At 46.9% G+C, this 12676-nt stretch overlaps 1 protein-coding gene across 4 annotated transcripts in view; it reads right to left on the reverse strand.

Annotated features, from left to right (window-relative positions):
- Positions 1-1178: 1178 nt before the first annotated feature.
- The window catches only part of RRAGD (Ras related GTP binding D), a 46718-nt gene continuing 35220 nt past the window's right edge, over positions 1179-12676 (reverse strand). For all 4 annotated transcript variants that reach the window (XM_089776890.1, XM_006133300.5, XM_075923885.2 and 1 more), the window contains one exon: positions 1179-4189. In XM_089776890.1, the coding sequence (XP_089633016.1) occupies positions 4038-4189 (152 nt within the window). In that variant the 3' untranslated portion in view covers positions 1179-4037. The remainder of the gene's footprint in view (positions 4190-12676) is intronic.

Here is a 12676-nt window from a genome sequence, read left to right on the forward strand (position 1 = left end):
ATACTCAAAAGGCAAGCTTTGTTGCTTGTTGACAAATACATGTTTACTATTACTTGTCATCTTATTATTATCTAGGTCGGGGTGGGGAATCTCAGACCCAGGGACTGGATGCGGCCTTGGCTTGCCTGGAGCTTGTGCTGTCCCTCTCCCCATGGGGCTGGAGCACACAAAATCTACTAGACTGGGCCCCCTAGGCTTTGGTGTGCCTGTAGAATAGGGAGTGTCTTTCTGCTTCTCAGTTAGGGGCCACATCAGTGAGGTATACAACAGGCAAGCCTCAAAAGTTAGGCCCCCACTACCATGCTTTTTAAAATTACATATTTGGAAGAGAGGTGATTATTTGCCTTCTGGTTTCCAAGCATTCATCATACAAGCATCTTTGCAACCTTGAGGGCTAGAAACATTGTTTTTTAAATGAAAGTTGAGATTCTCATATAATCACTTGACTAAGCAGGGGCTTTGCTATAAGGAAAAGCATCAAATATCATGTAATTTGTAGTGAAGTCACAAATGTTGGCAACACTACATTGGATCTGCACACACTGTCAAGTGATTTAATGAGTCTATTTCCCATGCTGAAAAACTAGAAGTTCTTAGCTGTAGCATGCAGAAACTACAATACCTGTATTCACATGGCTATAGAAAAAATATTTCCTTCTTTAAGACTATATGCAGTCACCATAGAATTTTGCAGCTCTTCATAAATAGTGACCTACTTCAGGACACTTAGGATACATATTAACTTCTCAAAAGAAATCAAAACGCTATCAGTTTCATTTATGCACTCTGGGCTTCTGCTTATTGTATTAGTTATATATAGCCTATATATAATTATGAAGTGATATAAGTTGATGGAAATTTGTATGTTAATACTGATCAACTCCTTCAGTTGGAAGTAAAAAAGTGTAAGGGACATTCACGTGCTTATTTTAAAGGGCACTTCTGTTCAATTACAGCCCTAAATTTAGGTTGTGGGAAAGCTTGTTTTTAAAAAATGTAAAATGACCATGACATTTAAAGAAACAGAATGGAAATCCCATGTTTGTAAAAAAAAAAAAAAAAAATCTCCTCTATGCTTCACTGCTCAACACTACAGGCTCCTGGTAGTACATGAGTACCTAATAGGGTTTTTTTTTTTTAGTAACCAGCTAATCAAAAGTAAAAGATGAATCATCATCCAAGCTGAGGAATGCAAAAAATGAACAAAAATAGTTTTATTTTAAAATGTTCTGTTCTTTCCGTTTTAATAAACCAACATATTATTTGTAACATAGGTAAGATTATTTGATTTTTACCCTGATGTTATCCAAGTGGAAGTTTTATATCATAGCTGCACGAGTCATCCTCTATAGTGGTGACACTATACTATACAACATAATGTAAAATGTAAGGCTTAACTAATTTGACAGTGTCTCCATATATATATGTGATACAGTGATTGTGTGTTTAGTGGAAAAATGTTGATGCTTACATAAAGATAGCAGATACCTTAAGTAATGTCTTCAGTCCTTATTCCCACAGCAGTATCTCTAGGACAGGGGTAAAAAACCCAGACTTTGAAGTGTCTGGTCCCATCCAGGGACCGCACTGGATATGTTCCTTGCCCCACATAACCAGATACATCTGAGAGAAGTGAAGTGGAGAAGACTCATACTCATGACACACCTTTGTGACAGAAGAGGGAGATAAATATGCGCACATTATGGCCCAAATTATGACTGCTCTTCTGGGGAAGTGCCATGGAGGGGAGAATACAAGGGAACACTCACTGACATGACTACAGTATTTACTTCCAAAGGAGATGTTACTAGTTAGGCAGCAGGCAGCTACCCCTGACACCACCACAAAAAACCAAACACAAAAACAAAAACAAAACAAAACAAAAAACTAGATAGTGTCAGAGTAGTACTGGGAGGAGCTCACTCTTCCTGGTATTTTTTGGAGCCCTCTTCCCTCTCAGATCTGTGCCAATTATGTAATCCCAGGTAAAGAGTTTACCCACCTCTCATTTGGGGAATATGAAGCTTAGTTCATGAATTTCCCATTTCTTTCCTTTTTAACCAATACATCACAGTGTACTACTACAGCCCCTATTCCTCACACTGGAATGATGTACCACTTTTGGGTACTAGAAGAACTTTTAATCTTTCCTAAGCATTCATATAGTTCTTAGAACCATACATTTGACACATTTTTCACAACATTTATCAGATTCACTAGAAAGGATCCATTTGTTGATTAAATTTGTGTCTTAAAAACACCATTTCTATCCAATAAACTCGGACCAAAGGAACCATTTACAGACTAAAAGATAAACAGAAAAATCATGTACATTAGGCAGCAATGTAGGGTTACAAGCCAATACTTTCTTCTTAAATTAATATTAAATTAAACATATTGCATTCTTATCTTCCATCTCAGCTAGAACTCTACTACCATGATGTTTGGCACAGTAACATAAACTAAAGAATTGCATAAGACATTTCAAGATGTTTTTTCAAGATGGTCTTATAAAATAGTATAGTGTATGTATTCACCTATTCTCTCAATGTCTGTTTCCTCTTGGTAAGTGCTCTCCATTGCTGTCATAAGCTAGAAAATACTGCTGGTCCTAGGCCACAATTAAAGGTGCAATATTACATTTGTTTTAACTAAATGTGTGCTTTATAACAAAGGAAACTTTCAAAAGTGCTCCTCCATTATCTTTTCTGGCCAGCAAGTTATTCTGTGAATTCTTGCAGCTTTTCTAGAGCTACGAGTACATAAGACCTATGTAGGAGGCGTGGATACAGGAGCTGCTGCTCCCTGTGTACTCTTTCATTTGGAAGAGCAGTTCTTTAAGCTACAACTATTAAACGAATACAGAATTAAGAAGGTAAGTTTACTTCCCCCAACCTCCTTTTTGGGGGGAGGGTGTGCAGTGCCATACCTGCTGCAATGGCAGATTTGCCACTGTGATAAGTGTTAAAATAGAATGTAGCTACAGCCACAAAGGTTAAAGTAAAAGAGACCAATCCTTCAGTCCTTACTTAAGAAGAACTCCCACTGAAACCAAATGGAAATTTGAGTCAAGTAAAGTAAACAGGACTGGTCCCCAATATGAGCAGCTTTAGGATTTTGCCTTAATATACCTGAAACTTTATATTATATTGGCATGGCAGAAATTAAATAAAAGTATTTTCTTCCTCTGACTGTAGAGGATCAGATTCTTAAACTAAGCATATAAATAAAGTCCTTCATTTACATACACTGTTCTTGAATTATTATAAAAATACCAATGCAACAAAGCAGTATTACAAAATAATATCTTTATAGAAAGTTATTTTGAAGATATATGTTGAGGTAAAATACAATAAAAAGCCCAAATGATAGGGCATTACCAGTGTTATGGAGAAGTTTGGGTAAAGTTTTGCCAGAAGCCTATTTTACAAAAACTATTTTTTACTTACCAGTTGGTAAGGCTCTTATTGCTATCAAACTTCAAAATAAGAATTTTCAACTTACAAATTGAAAAAATATATGAAGTTAGATTTGTATGAATGTAATGTATTCTGTCAAATTTTTTAAAAGTAATTATATCAAGTTTTCTTGATTTTTTTACTAAGCAATTTGATTGTAGCATGTACATAAACTGCACTATACATTTTACCTGACACTATGCATGAAAATCAGCATAAAAAACTAAGTTTATCAAAATTTAACTTCACAAGGAGAACATGAAAAAAGTGCATATTATGTACCCAACATTTCTGTCACAACTGATTTTTCTGAATATGGCCTGGAAAAAAACTTTTACAGCATATATTAAGATAATTCTTACAAGAACATATATTCACCTCAATATTTATATACAATATTTTGCTCAAAGTGCTCTCACTATGAAAAAACTGACTGGATAAAAATATTTAAACAGTGCTTTTTTGAGGTGTTGGGAGGAAAATCCATGTAATACATTAGGCCCATTTATCTTCTTCAGTCAGTGCAACAGGAGCCTTGTTGTCAATAGAACAGAACTTCTATTGCCATTAGATCCACTGCTACAGTGGTACTCTAGGTGTGCCATTAGGGGTGGATCTTTTATTTCTTTGCATCTGACTCTGATGTTTTCTAGATTTCACTACTTTCATTCTCACTTCAAATACTTCGTGTATGGCTTTGCGAAAACAATGGAAGTTGTAGTCTATTAGTCCTAGAAAGAGAGACAAAAAGGAAAAAAATAAATTCTAAAATCTTTGTAAATATTAAAATATTCTGTCAAATGAACTTGTTTTCCATATTTTATTTACTAATATTATTCACTTAGCTGGCCTAGGACTACAGTAAATCAATCTTATCAACAACAATTTTTCATTTACTGCAAAAGCGCATTTAATATTAAAATAGAATTATTTACAGTGTAGCATCTCATGGTTCTGTAATAAATTCACGTTACTTAATATATTTATTAATGATCTGAAAAGCAGTGGTGGTGGCGAGAGAGAATAATGAAGCAAAATTTGCATGTAACAGAGTTATTTAACTTGGGCCTGGTCCACGCGTCGGGGAGCCCCTGACCCTGCACCCTCATCCGCAGCCAGATGCGAGACTCTGCCAGCCAGTAGAGTAAAGCAGCATAGGCTTAATGTTGACACGGGAGCCAGGGCAGAAAGCCTTAGTTCTCTTGGGGGGAGGGGAAGGGGTTCACAGGACCCTGAACCCCCCTGTCCTGGACTTAGTCTGCTCTCTTCAGGCTTCCCCCAGCCAAGGCTGACTCAACTCCCAGCCACTGGTCCCTTGGCCTCCAGGCAGCCATGCCCTTTGCTATATTCAGATAGCCTCCACCTAGCCCAGGTGTCAGAAGGCTGGGCCATTGCCTACGTGCTACCCCTCAGGGACCATTCCCCACTGGGCACTGTACACAGACACACACAGAGTCTCTGCAGACCAGTATAGGGCAGTAGGAGTCACACACAGCACAACAGAGCAACCAGTGAATGCAAAACCAGAGTGCATCCAGAGCCACAAGAATGGACAGCATCCCCACTACATCACAGTAGTATCTCATGGTTCTGTAATAGATTCACATGTTACTTAATATATTTATTAATGATCTGAAAAGCAGATGTGGTGGTGGTGAAAGAGAAGAATGAAGCAAAATTTGCATGTAACAGAGTTATTTAACTTGGGCCTGGTCAATCCTTAAAAATAAGATCAACCTAGGTACATCACACAGGGCAAGAACAAGTTTTGTGATGTGTGCAATGTACCAAAGTTGATTTAACCCCCACTGTAAATGCAGCTATGTCAGTGGAAGAATTCTTCCATCAACTTGATTATCACCTTTCAGAGAATGAACCACCTACATACACTGATGGAAAAACCTCCTCCCACCTAAATAGGAAGCTTGTACACTATAATGGCTATAGATACAGTCCCATAAGAGGAACTTCAGAAAGACTTAAACAAGATAAGTGAACAGACACCATGGTGGCAACTGAAATTCTATGTCTATAAATGCAAGTAATGAATATCAGAGCAAAAAAATTAAAAATTATTTATAAACCAAAAGGGTCTAAATTAACAGTATCAGCTCACAGGTGAGGCCTCTGCATCACTGCAGACAGCTTAATGAACGCTTCTGGTTAGTGTGCAAATAAGTTAAAAAAGTGAAGAGGTATTACAGGCCCCAAACCCCTCTGTCCTGAATTTAATCTTATAACACTTTTTATATTAATCAATGTTGTGATAGCATCTGGAATACTGTATGCAGTACTGGTTATCCAGTCTCAAGGGTATTGCTGAACCAGAGGAGATTCAGAGAAAAGTGAAGAAAATGATAAAGAGCCTGGAAAGACTCCCAGGGTACGTCTAGACTTCAGGGTTTTGTAGACAAAAGTGGCCTTTTGTCAACAAACCTATACCTGCGTCATCACTATCCCCACGTTCTGTCGACAGTAAGTCAACAGAACACAGCAGTTTTGTCGACAGCAGTAGACCTCATTTTACGAGGAAGAACACCTTTGTCAACAGAGATCTGTCGACAAAAGGTGTGTGTGGACACAGGCAGCCAGTTCTGTCGACAAAAAAGGCCCCCAGGAAGAAGCCCTGGTGGACACTCTAGCCTTTACAGGTACAGCACCTTTGTGGTTCCTGGCCGCAGCCTCTTAAAGGCACAGGCACGCGGCAGCTAGCCAGAGCACCCGTGCCAACCATGTCCCAGCCTCAAGGCCCCCCTGGCCCATCTTGGGATAGAGAGGAGGACCCACCTAGGGGCACCGAAAGGCAGGCACCAGCCTGGTCAGGGCCAGAAATCAAAAACCTCCTGAAGCTCTGGTCCCAGGAAGAAGCCCTGCAGGCCATGCAAACATGCCGCAGGAATGTGGACATTTATGAGCACCTGGCCCAGGGACTGGCCACCAAAGGGCATCACTCCTGCACCATGGCACAAGTCAGGGCCCGGGACCAGAGCTCCCGCTCTGGGGCAGCCCCTAAGACCTGCCCTTACCACAAGGAGTTGGAGCAGATCCTGGGCGGTGGGGAAGCCTAGACTCCACTGCATGTGGTGGAGTCCGGGTTACCCCACCACACTGTGGACCAACTTCTCCTGAGGTAGGAAGACCAGGCAGGAGAGGTGGGAGAGCTGCACCAGGAGGAGGAGGAGGAAGAGGAGGCAGCAGGGACCCAGACGCCAGAGGCCTCCCAGGCGTCTATGGACATTGGGGAGGGAACATCAGGTGAGTGCTTTGAGGGGTCACCACACACGGGCGGGTTGGCAGTATGGGGGGCCATCTAGCCCCATTGCCACTGTGGGGTCCCTGTGAGGCTTTCAGGCCGCTGCCTAACTCACACGCAGTGTCACGTCTAACACCCCTGAGTCTCCTGTCCAAAGCAGAGCCTCTGACAGCCACAGCATGTCCTCGGGGACAGCAAGGATGCACACAGACAGTGATTGTCTCCTCCTCTTTTCCTCCACAGCTGGATCTACCCAACAGGGGAGCACCACACCCGCCCCACCACCATCCCGGACCCATGGCACCCGCAGGCACTGGCGTGTGTACACGGACCTGCTGGGGGAGCATGTTGTGGCACTGCAGGACCTCAACAGGACCCTTCTGCACAGGACACAGGCCGAGGCCAAGTGGCACACCAGGCTGCTGGACGAGGTGGTCCAGCAGCACACTGACATCTGTGCCACAATGCGGGAGGTTTTCGCCTTGCCTTCCCCTGTCATGGGCACCGCTCCTCCTGCATGCCAGGCCCCTGCTCCCCCATATCCTCTAGCCCCTCCAGCCTCCTTTTCTCCCCTCAGCTTCCCCTGTCCCCCCGCTCCAGAGTCTTCACAGGCCCAACAGCTGTCCCTTCCCTCCTGCTCAGGCCAGGACTAGGTCTCACTCCAGCAGATCCCAAGGCCATGGCGATGCCAGGATGCAGGAAAGTGGCAGGACCCTGTGATCAGGGAAGCAGTGGCCTACTTGAGCTCCCCTCTCCTCTCCAGGCTTCCAGTCCCCTACCACCACAGTTAAAGGTCATTTCAGTTATATAACAAAATCTTTATTTTTGAGTGAAAGATTTACCTTTACACATTTGAACAGTACACAGAATTTTTTTTAAACAGTTAGCACATTTTCTTTACTGATAGTGTTTCTAATAAAAAACCAATGTCTGTGTACAAAGAAAACGAGGCGTGTATGTATTCTTTATGGAAGGAGAATGAGGTTAGTGTAGGGACAGGTAGGGGTGGGTCAGGCCAACCGTCCCATGGGGGAGGCCCTGGGGATAGTCGGTGGGCTCCTTCTGAGAATCTCTCCCTCAGGGCCTCTCGGATTTGGACACCAGCCTGGTGAGCCTGGTGGATGGCAGCCGTCCGGGGCTGCTGAAATGGCCTGTCCTCGCCATCAGTACCTGACCCCCACCCTGGCAGAAAGGCCTCCCCTTTCCTCTCCACCAGGTTATGGAGGGCACAGCATGTGGCCACCACTTCTGGGATGTTGCATTAGCCCATCTTCAGCCGTGTGAGGAGGAAACAGAACCTCCCTTTCAAACGGCTGTAGGTGCATTCCACCTGGATGTGAGCCTGGCTAAGATGCGTGTTGAAAAGCTCCTTGCTCGTATCCAGGTGGCCTGTGTAGGGCTTCATGAGCCACTGCTTCAGGGGGTAGGCCGTGCTGGCCACTATGCACACCAGCATCTGCACGTCCCCGAGCGCGAGGTGCCGCTGGGGAAAAATGTTCCTGCCTGCAACCTGTGGTACAGATAGGAGTTCCAGAATATGCGGGCATCATGTGCCCACTCCGACCACCCGACACAAATGTCCATAAAGTGTCCCCAGTGGTCGACCAGGGCCTGCAGTACCATCGAATAGTAGCCCTTCCAGTTTATAAATTGGGCTGCTTGATGGGGTGGCACATGGATTGCGATGTGTGTCCCATCAAGGACTCCTCCGCGGTTCGGGAATCCAAGGGCGGCAAACTCGGCAATGATGTTGTCCAGGTCCCCAAGACGGACGAGCCTCTTCAGCAGCTCTGCACTGATGGCCCTCACCACCTGCAGCACGAAACAAATAGACAGACAGAAACTAGGAAGTTAGGTTGGGGGAGGGGGACCCTCCCCCCTCCCAACCCATCCCTCCACTTGTCAGGATGTCCCCCTCCCTGCATCAGTGCAGGGGTGGCCGAGGAGCGGCCTCCAAGTGCCACTCCATTCCCCACTCACTCTTGCCCTTGCCTGGAAGTCCCCCTTCCTCATCCCGCCCACTCAGCAGGGTCTGTCCCCTGACAGTGACTTACCTCCATCAAGACAGCCCCAATGGTAGACTTCCCCATGCCAAACTGGTGTCCCACGGAGACACCAGCTGTCGGGGATGGGCAGGTTCCACAAGGCTATTGCACTCCGCTTCTGTAGGAGGATGGCGGGCCCGCAGGTGTTCCAGAACAGGGGCAAGCCAGGTGCACAGCTCCAGGTATGTGGCCTTCTGCATCCGGGAGTTGCAGAGCCAATGGTCATTGTCCCAGAACTGCATGACGACCCGGTCCCACCAGTCCAAACTCGTCTCATGCTTCCAAATCTGCCTGTCCCCTCCTCATCCCAGAGGAGGGTCTTCTTAGTGTGGTCCGGGTCCATATGGGGCAGGAGATTCATGACAGAGTCATGCAGGTGCAGCAGAAGCGGCAGTTCCAGAGCAGCCCAGAGGCAGCTCAGGCTCCATGGCCCAAAACAGTAAAAATCAGGAAAAAAAAACAACCCAGAAATTAAACTGCTGTGGTGTCTGAGGAAGCAGGGCAACCAGAGCAAGAACTGCAGCAATTTTGCTTTCCCTCTAGGAGGTAGGCAAGCCAGAAGCAGGAGCAGAGCAACGGCTGTCCAGGGGGATCTCTTTAAGCACGCATCTCTGCAAAGGGCATTCAGCAGCACCTGGAAATAGAGGCTGTCCCCATGTCCTGCCAGAAGCACTTCCGGGTGCCTTCTCTTTTCAACAGAGCATGCGGCAGTCTGGATGCTCTTTTTCAAAAAAGCAGATCGATTTGTCGAGCCGCATAATGTAATCTGGATACTCTTTTTCGACAGAGGCTGTGTCGACAGAAACTGTCAACAAAGCCTGTGTCGAAAAAGGCATGCAGTCTAGACATAGCCCCATACCAGTGGTCCCCAACCTTTAGAGGATCCCGGGCGCCCAGGGGCGGGGCCACTCGCGCGCCGGGTGCCCGGGGGGTGGGGCCACTCATGCGCCGGGCGTCCGGGGGCAGGGCTGCGTGTCCTGGGGCACGCCAGGGGCGGGGATGCCCTTGCACCCAGCGTCAGCATGTGGGCTGGGGCCGCCCTAGCACCTTGTGCTGTGGGCCCGGGGCCAGCGCCGCCGCCTGAGCCGCACGCCTGGGGCCGGCACCGGCGCCCGCATGTGCCCCGGAGCTGGGGCCGCCCAAGCGCCGCGCACCAGGCGCGGTACGTGTCACGCGCCTGGGGCCGGCGCCTCCAGTGCGCCGCGCGCCGGGGGCAGGGCCGGCCCAGGTTGTCAGCGGCCGCACACAAATGCCCCGGCGGGCGCCATGGCGCCCGCGGGCACTGCGTTGGGGACCACTGCCCCATACAAAGAGAATATACTGGAGGTCTTAACACTATAGTGCTAGCACAGCAAATTTTGGATTACGTCTGACAGACTTCCTTTGGAATTCTTTACAAGTTCATGACTACTAGTGTTAGCACAACTTGCAATCTTACTATATATTTTAGAAATTAGGGATGTGAACAGCTAGTCAACTATTCAATAAGCAAATGCTTATCAGATAGCTGACACACTAGTTGACTAGTCGCTTCCCTCCTGCTTGCTGCCTTTATCAGAAAGGGGCAGCAAGTGGGGGAGGGATTGGAAGGGGTACTTCAAAGCGGCAGCACCACTTGGAGCCTGGGGCAAGACCTGCACCCCCTCTTAAGCCCGCCCTCAGGCCAGAATCCTTCTCCGGCATCCATATCCCCCTCCTGGACCCAGCACCGTAGTCCCCTACCCTAGGTCACAACCAAACCCTCTGAATCTTCCTCCCCTCTGCCCCACATCACAACTCCCCCCTCCCCAACCTTCCATCCCTGCTACACCTTTCCCCCAGGCAGACCCTGCACCCCAATCCTCTGCCCCAGATCACAACCTGCTCCTTCACCCAAACTCCCTCTCAGACCCCACACCCTCTCCTACACCCCAGTCCCTCACTCCAAGCTCCCATTTGTACCCAAACTCTATCCCAAAGCCTACAGCCCCTCCATAGAAAAGTGCTGCTCTAGACCACTTACCAAAATCTTGGTGTGGCTCCCCATCAAAAATTATTGCTCACCCTTGAATTAAGAAAACTTTATTTTGCGATGCCTGCAGTGAAGCCTCCCCAGGAACAGGGCTGCCAGCCTCTGCCAGCCAAACTCCTGTGGAGGCAGCTTCCCTGCCACAGAGAAGCTCCCTCCTCAGGAGCTGAGTGGCCAGCCCTTGCCAGCTCCACTTCCAGGGAGGGGACTTCTCTGCCCTTGCCCTACTGGCTGCAGGGAGGAGGATTCACTGCCCTGCCTCAGCGAAGCCACCTCTCTGTGAGCTGGCTGAGTAACCAACACCATAAACCAATAAGCTTCAACTTATCGGTTAAATGATTAGTTAGTTACACTGTGACATCCCTAGTCTGTATGTTCATCTGTAAGTCTGTTTGTTCAAGAACTCCTCCTGAGTGATAAGAGCTAGGACCTCCAAATTTGTGTGCAGCTTCCTCTTATCATAACTTAAAGCAAGGTCAGGATTTGATTGTGCCAGGATAGTGGGATGTGCATCAAACACCATTGTTTCATACTGAATGGAAAGGGAGGGATGAGATAGCAAGGACAGTTATACTCACACTTGACCACAAGGGAGCAAAAGCCCCAGCAAACAGCTGTTGGCCAGCAGCACCCCCCACCACAGCCTGCCCAGGGGCTCGTCCACTCCTGAAGAGCACTGGAGGACACCCTGCACAGCCTCCCCCCACTGGGGAGAAGCTGGAGGGCAGGGTTCACAGTTCTCCCCTCCCCTTGGGATGAACCAGCAGGTGGCGCGTGTGGCCCCTGCGTCCTGGGACCGGCCCCAGGAAGAAGCAGTGGACACTCCCCTGCCCTGAATCTCCACCCCCTGCCCTGAGCTCATCTTCGCCCCAACCCTGACTTCTGCACACCCCTGAGTTTCCTACATACCCAAGCTCCTGTCCTAAGTCCTGCACACCCTATACTACCACACCACTGCCCTGAAGGAACTAGGTAATGCTGGATAAGTCTTCTAGCACTAAAAATATAAGAGTTAATTCCAGCTTTAGTTCTAACGAAATATCCCAGTTTGATACCACCAAAGACACAAAGCTACATATTAATACCAACTCTGATCAATCATTCCATGTTGATAAGATACCCGCTATGACTGGGATTCTATAAAATGAGACAGACACGTTCTCCAATCAATTCACTGAAAAGGGATAACACCAGTATTGCTGATTACTATATACTGACCTGCTTACGGACACTAATCCTGAAGAGAGAAAGTACATTCTAAGGCTAAGATGATAGGTCATTCTCTAGGGTTCAGTCTATGAGACAGTCAAGTATGGTTATTAGAACCAACAGTAATGGTGAATTGTAAGACATACATGTCAACTCAAAGGGCCAGGGCCCAACATGGTTGTGGATTCGCTTCAAGACAGAGTCGATTAGGGATAGTTGCTTTTATTAATCTCACTACGTCACTACTATTACAGGCTTAATACTGTCAGATGGTTACATGGCTACTGCAAAGTAATACGTCAATAAGCACAGGCAGTGCAACGCATAAAAGAGTAACAGGCACTTGGAAATGCTTATGCCCCTTCAGTCTGCGGGGAGTCCCGTTCCAGTCACCTAGCACCTGGCTGCAGTGGACATGCTCCAGCTAGGGGGATCCAGGGCACCCTTTGAGGTCTAGGTCCCTGGTGAGACTCACAGAGGAGCGGGACTCCCAGATCTTATACTTTAGGGCTATGTCTAGACTGGCATGATTTTCCGCAAATGCTTTTAAAGGAAAAGTTTTTCCGTTAAAAGCATTTGTGGACAAGAGCGTCTAGATTGGCACGGACGCTTTTGCGCAAAAGCGTCCGTGCCAATCTAGACGCGGTTTTGCGCAAGAAAGTCCCGATCACCATTTTCGCCATCGGGGCTTTTTTGCGCAAAA

Source organism: Pelodiscus sinensis, chromosome 3 (assembly GCF_052426305.1).
Source record: "Pelodiscus sinensis isolate ZL-2025 chromosome 3, ASM5242630v1, whole genome shotgun sequence".
Taxonomy (NCBI): Eukaryota; Metazoa; Chordata; order Testudines; family Trionychidae; genus Pelodiscus; species Pelodiscus sinensis.